General features: G+C 42.0%; 1 protein-coding gene across 1 annotated transcript in view; it reads right to left on the minus strand.

The window, feature by feature from the left end:
* Positions 1–27,094, minus strand: part of eipr1 (EARP complex and GARP complex interacting protein 1) — a 70,855-nt gene that overhangs the window by 2,953 nt on the left and 40,808 nt on the right. The window contains exons 6-8 of the mRNA XM_063006987.1: positions 24,359–24,495; positions 4,212–4,379; positions 1,374–1,541 (exon numbers count right to left, since the gene is read on the minus strand). Of these exons, the coding sequence (XP_062863057.1) occupies positions 1,374–1,541; positions 4,212–4,379; positions 24,359–24,495 (473 nt within the window). The remainder of the gene's footprint in view (positions 1–1,373; positions 1,542–4,211; positions 4,380–24,358; positions 24,496–27,094) is intronic.

Here is a 27,094-nt window from a genome sequence, read left to right on the forward strand (position 1 = left end):
GGTTGAAGAACTGGACTGCTAATCAGCAAGTCTCATCAATACCTGGCTGCCAGTGTTGGACACTTGAGCATGGCCCTCAACTCTCAAATTCCTGGACTGCATTTGGTCTCAATTGTAAGTAACTTTGGGTAAATTAAATAAAATGTCTGCTAAATAAAGTGAATGTCCATATATTTAGTGTGGTCAAGGTCAGGAATGTGCGCAGACCACTGCAAGTCCTCCACTCCAAACTAGATCAGTAGTAGCTTAGGGGTTGAAGAACTGGACTGCTAATCAGCAAGTCTCATCAATAACAAGCTGCCAGTGTTGGACACTTGAGCATGGCCCTCAACTCTCAAATGCTTGGACTGTATTTGGTCTCAATTGTAAGTAAATGTCCATATATTTAGTGTGGTCAAGGTCAGGAATGTGTGCAGACCACTGCAAGTCCTCCACTCCAAACTAGATCAGTAGTAGCTTAGGGGTTGAAGAACTGGACTGCTAATCAGCAAGTCTCATCAATACCTGGCTGCCAGTGTTGGACACTTGAGCATGGCCCTCAACTCTCAAATTCCTGGACTGCATTTGGTCTCAATTGTAAGTAACTTTGGGTAAATTAAATAAAATGTCTGCTAAATAAAGTGAATGTCCATATATTTAGTGTGGTCAAGGTCAGGAATGTGCGCAGACCACTGCAAGTCCTCCACTGCAAACTAGATCAGTAGTAGCTTAGGGGTTGAAGAACTGGACTGCTAATCAGCAAGTCTCATCAATAACAAGCTGCCAGTGTTGGACACTTGAGCATGGCCCTCAACTCTCAAATGCTTGGACTGTATTTGGTCTCAATTGTAAGTAAATGTCCATATATTTAGTGTGGTCAAGGTCAGGAATGTGTGCAGACCACTGCAAGTCCTCCACTTCAAACTAGATCAGTAGTAGCTTAGGGGTTGAAGAACTGGACTGCTAATCAGCAAGTCTCATCAATAACAAGCTGCCAGTGTTGGACACTTGAGCATGGCCCTCAACTCTCAAATGCTTGGATTTTATTTGGTCTTCTTGGGTAAAACAAATAAATAAATAAAAATGGTCTGCTAAGTGAATGTCCAACCATGTATTTATGGAGCGAACTGTATGATCTTTATGGGTACAGTTTTTTGAGGCAGGAAAGAGCCATCCCCAAATGGTTGTCACAAAGATGGAAGCATGTACTTATATAATTATATAGAGGTTGCAACGCTGGGTGTGGCTCAACCAACTGAACTGAAAGATTCGGAAGAGTGTCCAACTTCTGGTCCTACAAAAATGATAAAGAATGACCTTAAACAGACAGTGTAGGAGATACTGAGACAAAAAAGAGAAAGATTGGTTCTGAAATGCCGTGGTAAAAAACCCACTTTTCCTCATGATGAGGCTCCTCGCTGTCACTGAGGTCGTCATCATCCACCAGGTGGCCGAAGGGCTCTGAGGAAATGGAGACCATGTTGGACAGGATCACCCGGCTGTCACTGCTGGCTGTAAGCAGCAGCTGGTCATGTGAGTGGTTATACCTCACACTCCACACCCTAAAAAATAAAAGAAAATAATAATAATAATAATAATATACACTAATCAGCCATAACATTAAAACCACCTCCTTGTTTCTACACTCACTGTCTATTTTATCAGCTCCACTTACCATATAGAAGCACTTTGTAGTTCTACAATTACTGACTGTAGTCCATCTGTTTCTCTGTATGCTTTGTAAGCCCCCTTTCTTGCTGTTCTTTAATTGTCAGGACTCTCCCAGGACCACTATAGGGTGGGTATTATTTGGGTGGTGGATCATTCTCAGCACTGCAGGGACACTGACATGGTGGTGGTGTGTTAGTGTTTGTTGTGCTGGTATGAGTGGATAAGACACAGCAATGCTGATGGAGTTTTTAAACACCTCACTGTCACTGCTGGACTGAGAATAGTCCACCAACCACAAATATCCAGCCAACAGCGCCCCGTGTGCGGCGTCCTGTGACCACTGATGAAGGTCTAGAAGATGACCAACTCAAACAGCAGCAACAGATGAGCGATCGTCTCTGACTTTACATCTACAAGATAAACCAACTAGGTAGGAGCGTCAAATAGAGTGGACACAGTAATAAAAAACTCCAGCAGCGCTGCTGTGTCTGATGCACTCATACTAGCACAACACACACTAACACACCACCACCATGTCAGTGTCACTGCAGTGCTAAGAATGATCCACCACCTAAATAATACCTGCTCTGTAGTGGTCCTGAGAGAGTCCTGACCATTGAAGAGCAGCATGAAAGGGGGCTAACAAAGCATGCAGAGAAACAGATGGACTACAGTCAGTAATTGTAGAACTACAAAGTGCTTCTATATGGTAAGTGGGGCTGATAAAATGGACAGTGAGTGTTAAAACAAGGAGGTGGTTTTAATGTTATGGCTGATCCTCGTTTAATTCTGCTTAGTCTGCTCAGTCAGAAACTGCCTACCGCATATAGAAATATATATAATTTCTTTATTTTTCTCCTGTTATATTCACGTTTTTCCACCTCAGCAGCGTTTTCTGAGTCTAAGCCTCAGGCAAGGCTCAGGAGAGGATCCCAGTTTCTCATAGAAGAGGATTGGTGGAGGATAACTTGGCTGTCAACGGCTAAATCTGGCTCAGTCAGCCCTGCTCCTACAGCCTAACTAATCTTCCTCCGTTCCAAAATATTCCCTAATTCCTCTGTCCCGAGGCTCAGCCAAGGCCCCGCTGCCAACTGAACCGTTTATAAAAAAAAGCAGAGGGCTGTCTCGCTGCAGGTTTGTAATTTCCTATCTAAATAAGATCAAACCGAGCCGTTATTGATACAGTGCCTGTGTGTTTTCAGTAGATAACATCCTCAGTCTGACATTTTATCATGCAGTGATTAGTGTGCGCGCTCCTGACTTAATCATGACATTTTAGGCTTTTTTAATTAATAAATCGACTCTAATGCAGTGGGGAGATTTGTTTATTAGAGGGATAACTAAATGAACAATTTGCTAAGGGGCAAAATAACACATCCATAAAACTAATGAAGATATCTGTACAAGAATTTACAACCACAAATCAGAAAAAGTTGGGACAGAATGTAAAATGTAAAATAATAATGAATAAATAAACCCAATTGTATTACGCTTCCTCTCTACTGATGTTGATCTCCACCCTGGTTAAGGAGAGCAGAGACAGACACACCCCCTCCGACACGTGTGCAGTAGCCGACAGCCGAGAGCCACAAACTGATCAATGCATTATCCCTCGTCTCAACACTCACTGTCCATTTTATCAGGTCCATTTATCATATAGAAACACTTTGAAGTTCTACAATTACTGACTGTAGTCCATCTGTTTCTCTGCATGCTTTGTTAGCCCCCTTTCATGCTGTTCTTCAATGGTCAGGACTCTCCCAGGTCCACCACAGAGTAGGTATTATGTAGGTGGTGGATCATTCTCAGCAATGCAGTGACACTGACAAGGTGGTGGTGTGTTAGTGTGTGTTGTGCTGGTATGAGTGGATCAGACACAGCAGCGCTGATGGAGTTTTTAAACACCTCACTGTCACTGCTGGACTGAGAATAGTCCACCAACCAAAAATATATTCATAAGGTGGACCAACTAGGTAGGAGTGTCTAATAGAGTGGACAGTGAGTGGACACGGTATTTAAAATCTCCAGCAGTGCTGCTGTGTCTGATCCACTCATACCGGCACAACACACACTAACACACCACCACCATGTCAGTGTCACTGCAGTGCTGAGAATGATCCACCACCTAAATAATACCTGCTCTGTAGTGGTCCTGGAAGAGTCCTGACCATTGAAGAACAGCAGGAAAGGGGGCTAACAAAGCATGCAGAGAAACAGATGGACTACTGTCAGTAATTGTAGAACTACAAAGTGCTTCTCTATGGTAAGTGGAGCTGATAAATTGGACAGTGAGTGTAGAAGGTGGTAGGAGGTGGTTTTCATGTTATGGCTGAACGGTGTATATCCATGTTTGGCTGACAGCAATATGAATAAAATAATTGTAATTAATATATAAATAATTCTAGTAATTATAAAGCGCATGTCCACAGGAACACACGTACACTTTATCTTCTGTAACTACAGTATCTTTAAATTTAGTTGATCCAATACTGTTTCAGACACTAGATAAATAAGAACATCAACATAAACAAGTAAAGATCCTGTGTGTAGGTGTGTCTAACCAGTGAGAATGCTCCTCCAGGGTTTTCACAGGCTCGTTGATATGCCTTACGTCCCAGAACTTGACCTTACAGTCGTCCCCACAGCTGGTCAAGTAGTACTGCTTGTTGGGGTTGAAGTCCAAGTCACGTACCAACTGCCCGTGGGCATTCTCAATGCAGTAGATCTGACTGTGAGAAGAGAAAGAGAAGACTTTGTGATGCTAATGTTTATAGAAAGTGGAAATAAGATGAGGATTAAAAAAGAACCAGAACCAGGTACCAGAACGACATACTGGAACTGTGCTTTTCCCATCAGTGACCAGTCAAGAATTAAAGGTTCAATTTCTAGTACATGAGGCTGCACCAAAACGATATTGAATATACTTCTAGTGCATATATATATACAGTGTATCACAAAAGTGAGTACACCCCTCACATTTCTGCAGATATTTCAGTATATCTTTTCATGGGACAACACTGACAAAATGACACTTTGACACAATGAAAAGTAGTCTGTGTGCAGCTTATATAACAGTGTAAATTTATTCTTCCCTCAAAATAACTCAATATACAGCCATTAATGTCTAAACCACCGGCAACAAAAGTGAGTACACCACTTAGTGAAAGTTCCTGAAGTGTCAATATTTTGTGTGGCCACCATTATTTCCCAGAACTGCCTTAACTCTCCTGGGCATGGAGTTTACCCGAGCTTCACAGGTTGCCACTGGAATGCTTTTCCACTCCTCCATGACGACATCACGGAGCTGGCGGATATTCGAGACTTTGCGCTCCTCCACCTTCCGCTTGAGGATGCCCCAAAGATGTTCTATTGGGTTTAGGTCTGGAGACATGCTTGGCCAGTCCATCATCTTTACCCTCAGCCTCTTCAATAAAGCAGTGGTTGTCTTAGAGGTGTGTTTGGGGTCATTATCATGCTGGAACACTGCCCTGCGACCCAGTTTCCGGAGGAAGGGGATCATGCTCTGCTTCAGTATTTCACAGTACATATTGGAGTTCATGCGTCCCTCAATGAAATGTAACTCCCCAACACCTGCTGCACTCATGCAGCCCCAGACCATGGCATTCCCACCACCATGCTTGACTGTAGGCATGACACACTTATCTTTGTACTCCTCACCTGATTGCCGCCACACATGCTTGAGAACATCTGAACCAAACAAATTAATCTTGGTCTTATCAGACCATAGGACATGGTTCCAGTAATCCATGTCCTTTGTTGACATGTCTTCAGCAAACTGTTTGCGGGCTTTCTTGTGTAGAGACTTCAGAAGAGGCTTCCTTCTGGGGTGACAGCCATGCAGACCAATTTGATGTAGTGTGCGGCGTATGGTCTGAGCACTGACAGGCTGACCCCCCACCTTTTCAATCTCTGCAGCAATGCTGACAGCACTCCTGCGCCTATCTTTCAAAGACAGCAGTTGGATGTGACGCTGAGCACGTGCACTCAGCTTCTTTGGACGACCGACGCGAGGTCTGTTCTGAGTGGACCCTGCTCTTTTAAAACGCTGGATGATCTTGGCCACTGTGCTGCAGCTCAGTTTCAGGGTGTTGGCAATCTTCTTGTAGCCTTGGCCATCTTCATGTAGCGCAACAATTCGTCTTTTAAGATCCTCAGAGAGTTCTTTGCCATGAGGTGCCATGTTGGAACTTTCAGTGACCAGTATGAGAGAGTGTGAGAGCTGTACTACTAAATTGAACACACCTGCTCCCTATGCACACCTGAGACCTAGTAACACTAACAAATCACATGACATTTTGGAGGGAAAATGACAAGCAGTGCTCAGTTTGGACATTTAGGGGTGTAGTCTCTTAGTGGTGTACTGACTTTTGTTGCCGGTGGTTTAGACATTAATGGCTGTATATTGAGTTATTTTGAGGGAAGAATAAATTTACACTGTTATATAAGCTGCACACAGACTACTTTTCATTGTGTCAAAGTGTCATTTTGTCAGTGTTGTCCCATGAAAAGATATACTTAAATATCTGCAGAAATGTGAGGGGTGTACTCACTTTTGTGATACACTGTATATATATATATATACCAATCATTATGACCACCTTCCTAATATTGTGTTGGTCCCCCTTTTGCTGCCAAAACAGCCCTGACCCATCAAGGCATGGAGTCTGACACCTTTCTATCAGAACCAGCATTAACTGCTTCAGCAATCTGAGCTACAGTAGCTCGTCAGTTGGATCGGACCACACGGGCCAGCCTTCGCTCCCCACGTGCTTCAATGAGCCTTGGCCGCCCATGATCCTGTCGCCGGTTTACCACTGTTCCTTGTACTTTCTTGGACCACTTTTGATAAATACTGCCCACTGCAGTCTGGGAACACCCCACAAGAGCTGCAGTTTTGGAGATGCTCTGACACAGTCGTCTAGCCATCACAATTTGGCCCTTGTCAAACTCGCTCAAATCCTCACACTCGTCCATTTTTCCTGCTTCTTACACATCAACTTTGAGGACCAAATGTTCACTTGCTGCCTAATATATCCCACCCACTAACAGGTGCCGTGATGAAGAGATAATCAGTGTTATTCACTTCACCTGTGTCATAATGTTATGTCGGTGTGTGTGTATATACAGTATATATAATGATTTTAAAAAACAGTTCAATCAAAGGGACCCTTAACATTTGAGGAATTGAAGACGGTTTGCCAAATAAATGAACCAAAATGGAACCACAATTCTACAAAATGACAATTATTTGTTACCACAGACATTCTAAGAAAAAGTAACTAACAATGACTTCATTAAAATATTTGTTTATGGTTCTTAATAACTTTTTTTGTTCAAATGTATAAATACATTTCATTTTAATCATTTACATTTTTGCCATTTAGCAGACGCTATTATCCAAAGCAACTTACAGTAGTGTGACAGTATACAGTCTAAGCAATTGAGGGTTAAGGGCCTTGCTTAAACAGTGGCAACCTGACAGTCGTGGAGCTTGAACCGGCAACCTTCTGATTACTGGTCCAGTACTGTAACTACTAGGATACAGTTACTCCACCAATGTTTTTTTTACCACCGCAACTGGTCAGGGTTGCGTTGGTTCCGGTCTGCCCAGAATCACTGGGTGCAATGCAATAACACACCCTAGAGAGGATCACCATCCCCCACCTCCTACTCCCAGACATAGCCAATCGTGCTTGTATGTAGGTGCCTGACCAGCCAACAGCATGGCTGACGATTCGAGCCCTGGGTCCTGCAGTAAAGGATTTGCACAATTTGCTGCTGCGCCACCTGAGCGCCCAGTAAAAAACAGTGAGTGTGATTTTAAAGTAAATACATTGGAGTATATAAAGTTACAAAAACAAAGTGATTTCAACTGTGTTACATAGAGATTTAATTCATAAAGTAATCGGTTGCCCATGTGGTTATATCAGCTATTGATGAATAGTGGTTCTTGATGCAGTGCCGTCTGAGGGATTACAGATCACGGGTGTTTAGCTTAGGCTTGCGCCCTTTCCCTTTTCCTGAAAATCCTCTAGATTCCTAGAATCGTGTTATGATATTATGCACAGTGGAGGTAGAAATATGCAAATCCCTTTACAAGTGACTGGACAAGAATCTGAGTGGCTTCAATAGAGAGGAATGGCCGAATGTTCTTGATGTTGCACCATCTTGTCATGTTGACTGTTAAATGTTACACTAATGCATGTGGTTTTAAAATTGGGAGTCCAAAATGCTTGTGGTGAGCTGTGGTCATGTGGTGTACAATCTGGCCCTGTAGCTCTGGGGGCTAAACAATCATCTAATATAATATAAAAGTGTGACATCCTGTAAAATTTTGACAAGCCGTAAAGCACAAGCTGCTCTAGTCGTCGTGCAAACTGACAATCACATAGCATTTACATGCTCAGCTTTAGAGACGTACGTGTATGAACTGCCGTATTTTTGACATCACACCTCAATCTGAAGGACCTCGACTTCATTAGCATAGGTGACCGACAGGGTGCCTGGGCTCCTCACATCTCTGGCTAACTTCACCTCTGGTTTTTCCACCCCGTTACCCAGCTATTCACCATCCTCTGATCTCATTATGCAATTAACATGCTAATTAAAAATCCTATTAAAACTATGGGGTGAGGAAAATTGACCAAAAGGGAGCGTGAAGCTTCAATTAGGTCAGGATTGAAGTCTCAATCGGAATCGTTCAGCGGGAGCTGGTGGTTGTGAAGCACAGGAAAGGTTAAAACGTCTGGTCCCATTATGAGGTGATGCATGAATATTAAGACGTCAGCAGAGGGGCCGGGAAAAAATGTCATCCCTCATCATCTCAAAAATAGAACAGTTTCATCTTGATTTTATGAAGGTTTTTTGAAAGTTGAGAGCACACATTCCTCCACTGAAGGATACATATTTTTAATCATTACACTTACATTTTTGGCATTTAGCAGACACTGTTTATCCAAAGTGACTTACAGTACTGTGACAGTATATAGTCTAAGCAATTGAGAGTAAAGGGTCTTGCTCAAGGGCCCAACAGTGGCAACCTGGCAGTGGTGGGGCTTCAACCAGTGACCTTCTGATTACTAGTCCAGTACCTTAACCACTAGGCTACAACATCCCAGTAACAGTAGTGGCACTGACAAGAAGTAGTGGCACTGGTACTGCTGGAGTTTTTATACACCTCACTGTCACTGCTGGACTGAGAATAGTCCACCAACCAAAAACATCCAGCCAACAGCACCCCATGGGCAGCGTCCTGTGACCACTGATGAAGGTCTAGAACAGGGGTGTCAAACTCATTTTCACCGAGGGCCACATCAGCATTATGGTGGCCCCCGAAGGGCCGATTGTAACGTATCCTGCTGTGATTGCAGTCACATTGCTGTTTTTCTTGGAGGCTGAATTCTGCATTTATATTGTTCTACTTTACCACAGACACGACCTCATAACACAAGAGACGCACCGGTTTCTCTTCCTGAAGCACAAACTTGTTTTCACTTTCATTAAATTTCCTCCTTATGCTTAATTTTCTTACTTATCTTCTTGTACATTTTAGGATCATGTGTAAATATGTGTAACATCATCTACTGGCGGGCTGTGTCACTTTGCAGGTCACAAAATCAGCCTGCATTTTGAAAGATGCAGTTTGTTTAGGATTTTACAGTGTATTTTTAAGACAATCATTCTGCCCTCACTAATAGTTTATCCCCCTTTCTCAGCTAGACAGACAGACAGACAGACAGCTCCCTTCAGAATACAGTCGGTTTATTTGCTTCCCAGCTGTGTGATACACTGTGTGCATCAAAATGAAGTAAAAATACAAACAATAAAAACAATAAAGAACCTAATACAGTAAAAAGCACACAGCTGTAGTCAAGTGTTACATCTGGTACAATATGAGATTTAACCAAACGTAAAATAACGAGTTAAAATTGTGTGTAAAGATACTAATTGCTATAGTAACGGTAACAACAGTATTTAATTACGGTAAATTTGTAACTAAAACGCTGTGATATACTCTTACTATATATACTCTTTACTAACAACTGAGAATATAAACGCCACTACTTACAGACAATGCTTGGGTATTATATTGCAATATAATTATTTGTATTTATTTATTATTGTTTACATTACTGACTACGCTACCCCGTGTTCTTTTGCCGTAAAAGTCACATGGCTTCTTAGCGAAGGTTAAAGTTAGTTGCCATGACTACGATGTCACGCTGTCTCTTAAAGGCACAGGAGCGCATTCAATTATAAGCGCGTCTCTGTAACGACTCGAACCATCACAACAATCATACAGTCGTTTAAGCTCTCGCGGGCCGGATCAAATGACGCGGCGGGCCGGATCTGGCCCGCGGGCCTTGAGTTTGACACCTGTGGTCTAGAAGATGATTAACTCAAACAGCAGCAATAGATGAGCGATTGTCTCTGACTTTACATCTACAAGGTGGACCAACTAAGTAGGAGTGTCTAATAGAGTGGACAGTGAGTGGACACAGTATTTAAAAACTCCAGCAGCGCAGCTGTGTCTGATCCACTCAAACCAGCACAACACACACTAACACACCACCACCATGTCAGTGTCACTGCAGTGCTGAGAATGATCCACCACCCAAATAATACCTGCTCTGTGGTGGTCCTGTGGGGATTCTGATCATTAAAGAACAGGGTGTAAGCAGGGTAAAAAAGTATGTAGAGAAACAGATGGACTACAGTCAGTAATTGTAGAACTACAAAGTGCTTCTATATGGTAAGTTCTATATACACCTGGGCAGCAGCCGTATGCATATTGTCACGCACACTAGGCGAGTGCATATATGCGAATCAGCCTTGTGTATGGAGAGACACACCCTGACAGCACTCTTTCCCCGCCTCTGTGCAGGCAACATCAATCAGTCAGCAGAGGTCGTAGTTGCATCAGTCACAAGGAGTCCCTATCCAGCTTAATACCCCACCCCTCTATGAACAACAGGCCAATCGTTGTTCATGTGGCTGCTCAGCCCAGCCGGATGGCAGAGCTGGGATTCGATACGACATATTCGAGATCCCAGGTCTGGTGTGCTAGCGTGTGTTTTTACCGCTGCATCACCTGCGCGGCCCCTCTTTGATATTTTTTCATCTGAAAGTGATGTCTGGTCAGGTCAATTCCTGGTTGAGCTACATCTTTAGTTACAAGAAAAAAAGTACAAAAAAATAGGAACCCGGACCGTTTTGAAGGTGAATCCTGCAGACCAGACGTGTTCCGGTCATCAGATTCCCCTTTTCCAGTTCCTGTCCGTGGAAGTCATTTGGAGCCCGCAGCACCAGTCAGCTGGTGCTGGTGATAAACAGACACGGTCGAGGGAATCCGACCATCCGTTCTTCCCAAGATTAAAAGACCTCTGTTGCCATGACAACAGCCCAGCATGGAAAAAAATACATACATCTCACCACGATGAGGCTGCAGTCAGAACAAGGGAGTAAAAGACCTGGATCTGCTTCAGCAAATGGGACAGGCACAGATGTGTCCCTGTTAACATCATGAGTACATGTATTAACTGGAAATTCAAATGTACTATGATTTTGAGCAGGCCTAGTCGACCTCCACTTTGGTTCAAAAAGATTTCATTACATAGGTACAGATGGTAGGAGCTTCAGACACAAATAATGTGATATGGGCTAGTGTTTCATGTACAGAAGACACTTTTATGCTTTATTCCTACAGTGGGAAAGTCCAGTGGGTGAAGGGGGTGTAAATGTGACCAAACATCCGACATAAAAAAGCTATATATATATATATATATACTGATCAGCCATAACATTAAAACCACCTCCTTGTTTCTACACTCACTGTCCATTTTATCAGCTCCACTTACCATATAGAATCACTTTGTAGTTCTACAATTACTGACTGTAGTCCATCTGTTTCTCTACATGCTTTGTTAGTCCCCTTTCATGCTGTTCTTCAATGGTCAGGACCCTCCCAGGATCACTACAGAGCAGGTATTATTTGGGTGGTGGATCATTCTCAGCACAGCAGTAACACTGACATGGTGGTGGTGTGTTAGTGTGCATTGTGCTGGTATGAGTGGATCAGACACAGCAGCGCTGATGGAGTTTTTAAACACCTCACTGTCACTGCTGGACTGAGAATAGTCCACCAACCAAAAATATATCTAGCCAACAGAAGATGACAAACTCAAACAGCAGCAATAGATGAGCAATCGTCTCTGACTTTACATCTACAGGGTGGACCTACTAGGTAGGAGTGTCTAATAGAGTGGACAGTGAGTGGACATGGTATGTAAAAACTCCAGCAGCGCTGCTGTGTCTGATCCACTCATACCAGCACAACACACACTAACACACCACCACCATGTCAGTGTCACTGCAGTGCTGATATTGATCCACCACCTAAGTAATACCTGCTCTGTGGTGGTCCTGTGGGGGTCCTGACCATTGAAGAACAGGGTGAAAGGCGGCTAAAAAGATATGTAGAGAAATAGATTGACTATTTGGACTGGTGCATTAGAGCCATGTTGGAATCACTGAACATGATCACTTCAGTAATTAAACTCAGGCTTCACACCCATCTTTCAAAAATTAGCCCATTAAAAAGGGCTTTTATTTTAGGAATGAGTAGACTCTCCTGTGCACGTCCTGTGCATACTGTGATACTGTTAATGAGAAGTCTAATCTAGTCGTATCCAATTACTCTGGTTGGGTTGTGCTTCACCTCTACCGATACAACCCTCCACTGCTGAGTGAGGAGCTTTGCAACTGACAAACGCCCCCTCCGACACATGTGCAGTACCGACTGCCTCTTTTTACCTGCACGAGGCGAGTTCATATGCGGATCAGCTTTGTGCACGAAGAGCCACACCCTGATCAGCATTATTCCCATCAATCAGCCAGCAGAGGTCATAATTGCACCAGTTATGAGTAACCCCGGTCCGGCTCACCCCACCCTGTGAACAACAGCCAATCGTTGTTCATGTAGCCGCCCAGCCCAGCCGGATGGCAGAGCTAAGATTCGATACGATGTATTCGAAATCCAAGCTCTGGTGTGCTAGCGTATTTTACCGCTGCACCACCTGAGCGACCTTATATGGTAGTTTTGAAAAATTAACTAATTTGATTGAGACTCTTATGCAAACTCTTTCTTTCAAATATGTAACTTATCTTCTGTTGTTTTTCCACTTCAAAGCCAGTTTTTTTTTATGGTCAATTGATCAGACAGACAGATCTCAAAAATGTGTCTTACTTTTATCAACGTGTGACTGAGAACAAAGCTCATGAGTAAAATGAGAGACACTTGCTTCCAATACACAAAAGACACTGATGAATTCATCTGAAATGTCTTTTTGTAATAATCTGCCATAAGGGTCCGATCTGAGTCGGATAAACTGGTACATTAAAGTGGCCTTGACCAAAGGCTTTTATGAATTACCCAGAATTCACGGACAGTATTCTCCCCACAATACTTAGAGCCTGGCGTTTATGAGAACTAGACTGAATTTATTCTGAGCTTTTACATTTTTAAGACCAAGCTGACTGTAAACTGCATTACTGCGCAGAGATTCATTATTATTACTTCACGTTAACCTACAGAATTCTTGTGGGATGAATAACGTAAACAGATCTTGTAGTGTTACGGAGCAATTCAAAAGTCAAAAAGGCCGCTCAGGTGGCGCAGCGGTAAAAACACACGCTGGAACCAGAGCTGGGATCTCAAATACATCGTATTGAGTCTCAGCTCTGCCTGCCGGCTGGGCTGAGCGGCCACATGAACAACGATTGGCCTGTTGTTCATATAGGTGTGGGGTAGTACTAGCACTCGCCTAATGCAGGTGAAAAAAATGCATACGGCTGCTGCCCACGTGTCGGAGGGGGCGTGGGTTAGCTTAGTTCTCCTCAATCAGAGCAGGGATCGGCATTAGTGGAGAAGAAGCACGATGCAATCGGCAATTGGACGAGCTAAAAGTCGGGAGAAAAGGCCGCTCAGGTGGTGCAGCGGTAAAATCACACACTCGATTACATTGTATCGAATCTCAGCTCTGCCTGCCGTCTAAGGCTGAGCTGCCACAAGAACAACGATTGGCCTGCTGTTCAGATATGGGCGGGACTAAGCCGGATGGGGTCTCTCTCTCATGACTGGTGCAATTACGACCTCTGCTGGCTGATTGATGGTGCCTGCACAGAGATGAGAAAAGAGTGCTCTCAGGGTGTGTCTCTCCGTACACAACTCTGAGCTGCACTGCACTCGTCAAAGTGTAGGTGATAAGATGCATACGGCATGCTGCCCACGTGTCGGAGGGGGCGTGGGTTAGCTTCGTTCTCGTCAATCAGAGCAGGGATCGGCATTAGTGGAGAAAAAGCATGACACAATCGGGCAATTGGACGTGCTAAAAAAGGGAGGAAAAAGGGGAGAAGATGCATACAACTATATATACAAAAACTGCACTGTAATCGGGCAATTGGACACACTACCCGCTCTCGGGTACTGCTTTCACGCACTCTTCAGTATGGAAGTATGCGATTTCGAACACAGCCTTTAATTTATCTAATTGAAATGATACAGGACTGTTTTTGGTGTTGTATTATTGACCAAACTTAGGGGGAGAGACTTGATCATTTACTATGTTAAATGATTTTAGGCGCACAGGTGGTGCAGCAGAATAATCCTGTCTTCATTTAAAACAACTTCATTTGCTGCTTACAGCGGGATACTACGCTAGCACACCAGCGCTGAGATTCTGAACTCCCTGGTTTGAAACTCAGCGTTGCCACCAGTCAGCTGGGCGCCATCTAACGGGCATAATTGGCAGTGCCTGCAGCAGACATGTTTCTGCTAGGGTGGGATGACCGGACTATGTTGGTGGGGTCTTCAAACGCTGTGTAAGGACCCTGATTAGCAGACAGAGAGGCGCCTGTGCAGAGTGCATGGTCGAAAAAGGGTTCCGCTAAGGGCTGCGCGTGGGTTGGAGGAGATCTATGGTTGACCTTTAACCCAAACAATTTCACAACAGCGAAGATTCAGGGACAATTTGTGATTAGATACAGCCTTTGTAAACTGAATACTTATGCAGACGCACTGCCAGTGTAGATCTATTGGATCTTTTCACAATGTTATGTACAGTAGATGGTGAAAGACTTAAAATATTTGCAGTATTACATAGGGAAGTTTTCTTTTTGAAGACTGAGTACTAATCTTTGCTTGCAAAGACTGATCCTTTGGCGGATCCTGGATGACACCACAACCTGTAACCATTCACATGCTTTTTGTGGAATGGTATAAAGTAATGTAGCTTGCAAATTCTATAAACGTTTTACTTTTATTTTGTTGATGTCCAAACTTTAAGTTTAAACTTTATTTATTTCCTCTTTTTCTTCGAGTTTTTTCCCCTAATCTAGTCGTATCCAATTACCCTGATTACGTTACGCTTCACCTCTACCGATACAACCCTTACATTGCTGACTGAGGAGCTTCACAACTGACACACGCCCCCTCTGACCCGTTCTCAGTACCGACTGCCTCTTTTCACCTGCACGAGGCCAGTTCACATGCGGATCAGCTTTGTACATGAAGAGCCACAACCTGATCAGCATTATTCCCATCAATCAGCCAGCAGAGGTCGTAATTGCACCTGGTCCGGCTTATCCACCCTGTGAACAACAAGCCAATCGTTGTTGTTAATGTGGGTTCCCAGCCCAGCCGGATAGCAGAGCTGAGATTCGATACGATGTATTAGAAATCCCAGCGCTGGTGTGCTAGCGTGTGTTTATATTTACAAAACACTGAATTTTTTTTCTTGTTCAAGAAAATCAACAGATCAAATGTTATTGTTTTTATTTCATTTTACAAAACGTCCCAACTTTTTCAGAAACAGGGTTTGTAGTACGTCATACATACCATGTCACAAACCATATTTAGTGATGAGATACAGCCTTAGTAAACTGAATACTTATGCCGGACGCACTACCACCTGCAGTGGCATAAAGGTGCAATTTGTGTCGTCACATGCCACATCACTGGTACATCTAGCTCAAAGCGTTCAGTGTTACAGGAAGGTGCTAAATGTGTGTGTGTCTGTGTGTTCGCATTAACACTCTCACAGTGTTCCTTAGAGGTGCAAACAGACTGATGAACAGAGGGAACATCAAGCATGAAGCACCATACCGCACCAACCTCCTGTACATTTCTCATTTGCTGCTTACAAAATCCCGCTCCCGGTCCCAGTACAGATTATATCCAGAATATTGATGTCCGGTTCAAGACGGCGTGATTGTGCTATAATATTCTGCAGCACGGTTCAATGAACTCTGTCCAGATATGAAGCGGCTAGAGCTGTTTACTCAGGAGACCAACAGGCTTTGATTAGCTGAGTTAGTGACCCATATACGTAATTACACATTGTGAGACGCAATCCTGCCCTTGCTTCCCTACCGCCGTGAAACGTTATTAAATAAATCAGGTGAAATCCCTTGGCCACTTAGAATTACATATGCAAGAACTGAGATGCTGACATGTAATGCTAGCACTGTTATTGACGTTTATCTAAAGGGTAAGGATCAAGAGAATGGCTGTGTTTCAAAGCAATCATTTTTATTTATAAAATTAAGTTCACTCAGATTGCAGATTCCGATTGAACTGTTTTTAAGCACAGTAATCTCATCAGTGCGATTAAAATGTCTGATTCTATGCTGGTTCTATGTAATCGCGTTCATACCAGTCTTTTGGTTCTTTAGCTCCAGTACAACCATGAAAATGATACACAGGGATCAAACACACTAGCACACCAGAGCTGACATTTCGAACTCATCATTTCAAATCTCAGCTCTGCTATCCGGCAGGCTGGGCGTCTAGATGAACAACGATTTGGCTGTTTTTCATAGAGATGAGAGCCAGACAGGGACTTTCTCATAACTGATACAATCATGACCTCTGCTGGCTGATTGATGCCGCCTGTACAGAGTCGAGGGATGATGTGTTGATCAGGGTGTGGCTCTCCGTGTGTGGCACAAAGCTGATCCGCATATTTACTCTCTTCGTGCAGTTGAAAAGATGCAGTCGGCTACAGCACACATGTCGGAGGGGGAATGTGTCAGCCTCACTCTCCTCAATGAGGGCAAGGATCAACATCAATAGAGAGGGAGCATAATGCAACTGGGTAATTGAATGCACGAGTCAAGACAAAATGCATAAACAAATATATAGTGTGTACCAGAACAAGGCAGCACACTGGGCTTAATGCAAATATCGGTTGTGTAGATAGATAGATAGATAGATAGATGGATAGACAGACAGAAAGAAAGACAGACAGATGGATCAATAGACAGATAGATAGATAGATAGATAGATAGATAGATAGATAGATAGATAGATAGATAGATAGATAGACGAACGGCCGGACGGACGGACAGACAGACAGAGATAAACAAATAGATAGATAGACAGACAGACAGACAGACAGACAGATGGATGGATTAATAGATAGATAGATAGACAGATAGATAGATAGATAGATAGATAGATAGATAGATAGATAGATAGATAGATAGATAGATGATAGGTAGGTAGGTAGGTAGGTAGGTAGGTAGGTAGGTAGATAGATAGATAGATAGATAGATAGATAGATAGATAGATAGATACAGTGCCTTGCAAAAGTATTCAGCCCCCTTGAACTTTTCAACCTTTTGCCACATTTCAGGCTTCAAACATAACGATATGAAATTGTAATTTTTTGTGAAGAATCAACAACAAGTGGGACACAATCGTGAAGTGGAACGAAATTTATTGGATATTTTAAACTTTTTTTAGAAATAAAAAACTAAAAAGTGGGGCGTGCAATATTATTCAGCCCCTTTACTTTCAGTGCAGCAAACTCACTCCAGAAGTTCAGTGAGGATCTCTGAATGATCCAATGTTGACCTAAATGACTGATGGTGATAAATAGAATCCACCTGTGTGTAATCAAGTCTCTGTATAAATGCACCTGCTCTGTGATAGTCTCAGAGTTCTGTTTAAAGCGCAGAGAGCATCATGAAGACCAAGGAACACACCAGGCAGGTCCGAGATACTGTTGTGGAGAAGTTTAAAGCCGGATTTGGATACAAAAAGATTTCCCAAGCTTTAAACATCTCAAGGAGCACTGTGCAAGCGATCATATTGAAATGGAAGGAGTATCAGACCACTGCAAATCTACCAAGACCCGGCCGTCCCTCTAAACTTTCAGCTCAAACAAGGAGAAGACTGATCAGAGATGCAGCCAAGAGGCCCATGATCACTCTGAATGAACTGCAGAGATCTACAGCTGAGGTGGGAGAATCTGTCCATAGGACACAATCAGTCGTACACTGCACAAATCTGGCCTTTATGGAAGAGTGGCAAGAAGAAAGCCATTTCTCAAAGATATCCATAAAAAGTCACCTGGGAGACACACCAAACATGTGGAAGAAGGTGCTCTGGTCAGATGAAACCAAAATCGAACTTTTTGGCCACAATGCAAAACGTTATGTTTGGCGTAAAAGCAACACAGCTCATCACCCTGAACACACCATCCCCACTGTCAAACATGGTGGTGGCAGCATCATGGTTTGGGCCTGCTTTTCTTCAGCAGGGACAGGGAAGATGGTTAAAATTGATGGGAAGATGGATGGAGCCAAATACAGGACCATTCTGGAAGAAAACCTGTTGCAGTCTGCAAAAGACCTGAGACTGGGACGGAGATTTATCTTCCAACAAGACAATGAACCAAAACATAAAGCAAAATCTACAATGGAATGGTTCACAAATAAACGTATCCAGGTGTTAGAATGGCCAAGTCAAAGTCCAGACCTGAATCCCATCGAGAATCTGTGGAAAGAGCTGAAAACTGCTGTTCACAAACGCTCTCCATCCAACCTCACTGAGCTCGAGCTGTTTTGCAAGGAAGAATGGAAAAAATTTCTGTCTCTCGATGTGCAAAACTGATAGAGACATACCCCAAGCGACTTGCAGCTGTAATCGCAGCAAAAGGTGGCGCTACAAAGTATTAACGCAAGGGGGCTGAATAATATTGCACGCCCCACTTTTCAGTTTTTTATTTCTAAAAAAAGTTTAAAATATCCAATAAATTTCGTTCCACTTCACGATTGTGTCCCACTTGTTGTTGATTCTTCACAAAAAATTACAATTTCATATCGTTATGTTTGAAGCCTGAAATGTGGCAAAAGGTTGAAAAGTTCAAGGGGGCTGAATACTTTTGCAAGGCACTGTAGATAGATAGATAGATAGATAGATAGATAGATAGATAGATAGATAGATAAGATAGATAAGATAGATAGATAGATAGATAGATAGATAGACAGACAGACAGACAGACAGATAGATAGATAGATAGATAGATAGATAGATGATAGATAGATAGATAGATAGATAGATAGATAGATAGATAGATAGATAGATAGATAGATAGACAGATAGATAGACAGACAGACAGATGGATGGATTAATAGACAGATAGATAGATGATAGATAGATAGATGATAGATAGATAGATAGATAGATAGATAGATAGATAGATAGATAAGATAGATAAGATAGATAGATAGATAGATAGATAAATAGATAGACAGACAGACAGACAGATTAATAGATAGATAGATAGATAAGATTAAGATGATAAGATAAGATTAAGATAAGATAAGATAAGATAAGATAAGATAAGATAAGATAAGATAAGATAAGATAAGATAAGATAGACAGGCAGATTAATAGATAGATAGATAGATAGATAGATAGATAGATAGATAGATAGATAGATAGACATGCAGATTTATAGATAGATAGATAGATAGATAGATAGATAGATAGATAGATAGATAGATAGATAGATGATAGATAGATAGATAGATAGATAGATAGATAGATAGATAGATAGATAGATAGATAGATAGATAGGCAGATTTATAGATAGATAGATAGATAGATAGATAGATAGATAGATAGATAGATAGATAGATGATAGATAGATAGATAGATAGATAGATAGATAGATAGATAGATAGATAGATAGATAGATAGATAGGCAGATTTATAGATAGATAGATAGATAGATAGATAGATAGATAGATAGATAGATAGACAGACAGACAGACAGACAGACAAACAAACAGACGGATAGATAAGATACACAGACAGACAAACAAACAGACGGATAGATAGATAGATAGATAGATAGATAGATAGATAGATAGATAGATAGATAGATATATTCATAGATAGATAGATAGATAGATAGATAGATAGATAGATAGATAGATAGATAGACAGACAGACAGACAGACAGATAGATAGATAAGATACACAGACAGACAAACAAACAGACGGATAGATAGATAACTCGATGTGGTTATTTGATGTTCTAACTTATCTGCCTTCCGGTGTGGGATGTGTGTGTTTTGAGATGGGTCCATTTTATTAGTAGTCTAGTCAGTAGAGCTTTGGGCTGTAAATCGGAAAATATAAGATGATAAGATAAGATAAGATTAAGACAAGACAAGACAAGACAAGACAAGACAAGACAAGACAAGATTAAGATAAGATAAGATAAGATAAGATTAAGATAAGATTAAGATAAGATAAGATAGATAGACAGGCAGATTAATAGATAGATAGATAGATAGATAGATAGATAGATAGATAGATAGATAGATAGATAGATAGATAGATAGATAGATAGATAGATAGATAGATAGATAGATAGATAGATAGATAGATAGATAGATGATAGATAGATAGATAGATAGATAGATAGATAGACATGCAGATTTATAGATAGATAGATAGATAGATAGATAGATAGATAGATAGATAGATAGATAGATAGATAGATAGATAGGCAGATTTATAGATAGATAGATAGATAGATAGATAGATAGATAGATAGATAGATAGATAGATAGATAGATAGATAGATTAGATAGACAGACAGACAGACAGACAGACAGACAGACAAACAAACAGACGGATAGATAAGATACACAGACAGACAAACAAACAGACGGATAGATAGATAGATAGATAGATAGATAGATAGATAGATAGATAGATATATTCATAGATAGATAGATAGATAGATAGATAGATAGATAGATAGATAGACAGACAGACAGACAGACAGATAGATAGATAAGATACACAGACAGACAAACAAACAGACGGATAGATAGATAACTCGATGTGGTTATTTGATGTTCTAACTTATCTGCCTTCCGGTGTGGGATGTGTGTGTTTTGAGATGGGTCCATTTTATTAGTAGTCTAGTCAGTAGAGCTTTGGGCTGTAAATCGGAAAATATAAGATGATAAGATAAGATAAGATTAAGATAAGATTAAGATTAAGATAAGATAAGATAAGATAAGATAAGATAAGATAAGATAAGATAAGATAAGATAAGATAAGATAAGATAAGATAAGATAAGATAAGATAAGATAAGATAAGATAAGATAAGATAAGATAAGATAAGATAAGATAAGATAAGATAAGATAAGATAAGATAAGATAGACAGGCAGATTAATAGATAGATAGATAGATAGATAGATAGATAGATAGCTAGCTAGATAGATAGATAGATAGATAGATAGATAGATAGATAGATAGATAGATAGATAGATAGATAGATAGACATGCAGATTTATAGATAGATAGATAGATAGATAGATAGATAGATAGATAGATAGATAGATAGATAGATAGATAGATGATAGATAGATAGATAGATAGATAGATAGATAGATAGGCAGATTTATAGATAGATAGATAGATAGATAGATAGATAGATAGATAGATAGATAGATAGATAGATAGATAGATAGATAGATTAGATAGACAGACAGACAGACAGACAGACAGACAGACAGACAAACAAACAGACGGATAGATAAGATACACAGACAGACAAACAAACAGACGGATAGATAGATAGATAGATAGATAGATAGATAGATAGATAGATATATATATTCATAGATAGATAGATAGATAGATAGATAGATAGATAGATAGATAGATAGACAGACAGACAGACAGATAGATAGATAAGATACACAGACAGACAAACAAACAGACGGATAGATAGATAACTCGATGTGGTTATTTGATGTTCTAACTTATCTGCCTTCCGGTGTGGGATGTGTGTGTTTTGAGATGGGTCCATTTTATTAGTAGTCTAGTCAGTAGAGCTTTGGGCTGTAAATCGGAAAATAATCCAGGCTCTGCTATGCAGCTACTGTTGGGTTCTTGAGCGAGTCCACGGGTGCAGTACAACGGCTGACCCTGTGCCCTAACCCCAGCTTTCAAACAAGCTGGGATACACAGGAAAAAAATTTCTTTGTACTGTACGTGTATACACCAATCAGCCATAACATTAAAACCACCTCCTTGTTTCTACACTTACTGTCCATTTTATCAGCTCCACTTACCATATAGAAGCACTTTGTAGTTCTACAATTACTGACTGTAGTCCATCTGTTTCTCTGGGTTAAGAGAAAGGGTTAGCCCGCTTTCATGCTGTTCTTCAGGACCCCCACAGGACCACCACAGAGCAGGTATTATTTGGGTGGTGGATCATTCTCAGCACAGCAGTGACACTGACATGGTGGTGGTGTGTTAGTGTGTGTTGTGCTGGTATGAGTGGATCAGACACAGCAGCGCTAATGGAGTTTTTAAACACCTCACTGTCCCTGCTGGACTGAGAATAATCCACCAAACCAAAAATATCCAGACAACAGCGCCCCGTAGGCACCTTCCTGTGACCACTGATGAAGGTCTAGAAGATGACCAACTCAAACAGCAGCAATAGATGAGCGATCGTCTCTGACTTTACATCTACAAGGTGGACCAACTAGGTAGGAGTCTGTAATAAAGTGGACAGTGAGTGGACATGGTGTTTAAAAACTCCAGCAGCGCTGCTGTGTCTGATCCACTCATACCAGCACAACACAATAACACACCACCACCATGTCAGTGTCACTGCAGTGCTGAGAATCATCCACCACCTAAATAATACCTGATCTGTGGTGGTCCTGTGGGGATCCTGACCATTGAATACCAGGGAGAAAGCAGGCTAAAAAGGTATGTGGAGAAATAGATGGACTACAGTCAGTAATTGTAGAACTACAAAGTGCTTCTATATGATAAGTGGAGCTGATAAAATGGACAGTGAGTGTAGAAACAAAGAGGTGGTTTTAATGTTATGGCTGATCTGTGTATGTACAGTATATATGACAAATATATTCTATATATTTTTAGTAACTTTTACCTTTCAGGTTAGCATGTATGTGTGATTCTCTCTCTGTATCTATTGTACTTCCTCTAGCAGTTATCTCCTCTTCTCTCCCTTCATTCCTCTGTTTCGGCTCTGCTCTTTCTCTCCCGCCCTAAACGTCTCAAGGTCTGGCTGCGTGTTATCGCGGGGATCAATATTGCTGTGATTATTATTCCGGCCGTACAGCCCACACAGAGGCTCATTTCATTCTATCACCCATCTGCTTCATATGATTCACTGCACCAGCCCTGCCCAACTGAGTGCCACATACCGTTCTGTAACGCTAACGGGGTGAAGTCGTGTCTGAGGATGGGAATTACATATGCACTGATAATTCGTTATAGAATATATTCATATTTGACATGCTCACTATTGCAATTGTGATTTTTGTACTCTGACTATTAAAAACTGTCCCATTCAAAGAACAGCTGCCTTCTTAGGGGCTCTGTTTAGGCAAAACAGCAAGTAGCATCACTTTCAGTATAGGCATGTACACTGATCAGCCATATCATTACAGCCACCTCCTTGTTTCTACACTCACTGTCCATTTTATCAGCTCCACTTACCATATAGAAGCACTTTGTAGTTCTACAATTACTGACTGTAGTCCATCTGTTTCTCTGCATGCTTTTTTAGCCTGCGTTCACCCCGTTTTTCAATGGTCAGGACCCCCACAGGACCACCACAGAGCAGGTATTATTTAGGTGGTGGATCATTCTCAGCACTGCAGTGACACTGACATGGTGGTGGTGTGTTAGTGTGTGTTGTGCTGGTATGAGTGGATCAGACACAACAGCGCTGCTGGAGTTTTTAAATACCGTGTCCACTCACTGTCCACTTTATTAGACACTCCTACCTAGCTGGTCCACCTTGTAGATGTAAAGTCAGAGACGATCGCTCATCTATTGCTGCTGTTTGAGTTGGTCATCTTTGAGATCTTCATCAGTGTTCACAGAACGCTGCTCATGGGGCACTGTTGGCTGGATATTTTTGGTTGGTGGACTATTCTCAGTCCAGCAGTGACAGTGAGGTGTTTAAAAACTCCATCAGCATTGCTGTGTCTGATCCACTCATACCAGCACAACACATACTAACACACCACCACCATGTCAGTGTCACTGCAGTGCTGAGAATGATCCACCACCCAAATAATACCTGCTCTGTAGTGGTCCTGGGAGAGTCCTGACCATTGAAGAATAGCATGAAAGGGGGCTAACAAAGCATGCAGAGAAACAGATGGACAACATTCAGTAATTGTAGAACTACAATTACTAAAGTGCTTCTATATGGTAATTGGAGCTGATAAAATGGACTGAGTGTAAAAACAAGGAGGTGGTTTTATTGTTATGGTTGATCAGTGTGTATTTATATATATACTCTGACCCCGGAGCTCACCTCATGCTGCGGAGGTCCCACCCGCGGATGGCCGTGTCGTTTGCGGTGGCCAGCTGGGTGCAGTTGTGGTGCGGACTCCACTTTCCCGAGGTGAACTTCAGCTGCCCTTTGCCTTCCAGCGTGGCACTCCCGGAGACCTGCAAAGGGCAAATCAATCCACACACATCCCAATCAATGGCTGCATATTCACCGAGGAGCCTCAGCAGTCCTGCATCCTGTCCGGCACTGTCTGAGAGAGCGGCGGTGAACGTACCGTACATACCGTATGCAATAACCGCCTCGTATTGACAGGAATCAAACAGACGGAGCCCCTCTGCGGCTGGAAAACTCTACTCGGCACCTTTTTATTGAAAATTCAATGACGGACTGATGTGAATCTTGATGCCTTCGGTGGCTTTTGAATCTCAATGAAAAATACGGAGAGACTGCCGGTATCATTCAAGCACAATCTGAATCATGTTTTAGTATGAATCAGCAGGGAGTGAACGCGGCAAATCAGGGCATTTCTGAGCTAGCAAACAGTAGCGATATCATAACAGCCTGCGGGTTTATTTAATACTGGGGTTCTTAATTGTTTTCAACCAGAAATATTATTTAGTGTTAAAGGAAGTTTACAGACACCTTCATGACAGCAGCAGGGATCAGTATTGATTACGTAAGAGCAGGGGCACATAAACCAGATGGGACAGAGACTGTAGGTGCCTCCCACACCCCAATAAAATATCCCTAATTATGTCTAAATATCTTTAAATTAAATAAATTTGGGGTGTCTATAATGTGACAGAGAATGAGAGGTCATTCCTCCCACAGTCCAAAGACATTCAGTCAGATAATTGGAGACACTTACACTGATCAGCCATAACATTAAAACCACCTCCTTGTTTCTACACTCAATTACTGACTGTAGTCCATCTGTTTCTCTACATACTGTTTTAGCCTGCTTTCACCCTGTTCTTCAATGGTCAGGACCCCTACAGTCCCACCACAGAGTAGGTATTATTTGGGTGGTGGATCATTCTCAGCACTGCAGTGACACTGACATGGTGTTGGTGTGTTAGTGTGTGTTGTGCTGGTATGAGTGGATCAGACACAGCAGTGCTGCTGGAGTTTTTAAACACCGTGTCCACTCACTGTCCACTTTATTAGACACTCCTACCTAGTTGGTCCACCTTGTAGATGTAAAGTCAGAGACGATCACTCATCTATTGCTGCTGTTTCAGTTGGTCATCTTGTAGACCTTCATCAGTGGTCACAGGACTGTGTGTCTTATCCACTCATGCCAGCACAACACACACTAACACACCACCACCATGTCAGTGTCACTGCAGTGCTGAGAATGACCCACCAATGACCCAAATAATGCCTACTCTGTAGTGGTCCTGGGAGAGTCCTGACTATTGAAGAACAGCATGAAAGGGGGCTAACAAAGTATGCAGAGAAACAGATGGACTACAGTCAGTAATTGTAGAACTACAAAGTACTCCTTTATGATAAGTGGAGCTGATAAAATGGACAGTGTGTGTAGAAACAAGGAGGTGGTTTTAATGTTATGGCTGATCAGTGTATATATTGACTTCATTTAATTTCTATATGTGTTCACGACAGTAAGCTTTGTGTTTTCTATAAATTTTATCCCTGCGTAGTGCGTCACTGTCCGTCCAGTCAACCTGACAAGAACTGTGACCGTGTTGGTTCTTTGCGATCGCTGTCGTCTATTTATGGAAGTTTGACACAGCAACATTGAGTTTCTATCAGTTTCTATTCCATCTCTAGTAGAAGCTATTATCTAGGAACCAAGCAACTCCAAGCTGGATCCCATCGGAAGAGGGCTACTGTAATTTTCTGCACCACCCAAACACATCTCTAATTGACGGTAAATAATATTGATCCCCAAAATTTTTTGTTCTTACATGTAACGAAATTACAATCTCCTTTACGTTAAGTCAATGTTCACTGAAAAATTCTTCAACCTAGAGACTGAGAATCATTCATTCTGCCTGAATGTCTTTGAACTGTGGGAGGAAACCCATGCAGACACAGGGATAACATGCAAACTCCACACAGAAAACACCCGAACCGCTCCATCTGGGGATAGAACCCAGGACCTTCTTGCTGTAAGGCGTCAGTGCTACCCACCGAGCCATGTGCCATCCACATAGCAGATAATAGTTTTTTTTTTTTTCCCTTTTTCTCCCATTTTGGCGCATCCAATTTCTACCTGTCAATCATCCTCTCACTAATGCTGGTCCATGCTCCTGATTGGGGAGGACGAGGCTGCTCCACCCCCCTCCGACACGTGCACAGCATTCGAACATCTTATCACCTACACTTGACGAGTGGAGTGCAGTGCAGTACAGCACTGTGTATGGAGAGCCACATCATCTACCGCACTCCTTTCCCATCTCCGTGCAGGCGCCACCAACCAGCCAGCAACTAGTCTGAGAGATAGTCCCCATCCGGCTTAATCCCGTCCCTATCTGAACAACAGGCCAATCATCATTTATGAGGCCGCTGTATTATGTACGATGTATTCGAGATCTCAGCTCTGGTGAACAGCGTGTGTTTTTACCGCTGCGCCACCTGAGCGGCGATAATAGTTATTTAATTAAGAATGCACAGTTTATGCTCAATGACTACTCATCATTTGACCTGCCTCAGGACGTTCAATTTGCGCATCACAGACCCAATACGGATGCACACAGGCTTTAAGAGAAGGAAACTAGTTCCCGTGCTTTT

The sequence above is a fragment of the Trichomycterus rosablanca genome, chromosome 13, assembly GCF_030014385.1.
Source record: "Trichomycterus rosablanca isolate fTriRos1 chromosome 13, fTriRos1.hap1, whole genome shotgun sequence".
Taxonomy (NCBI): Eukaryota; Metazoa; Chordata; class Actinopteri; order Siluriformes; family Trichomycteridae; genus Trichomycterus; species Trichomycterus rosablanca.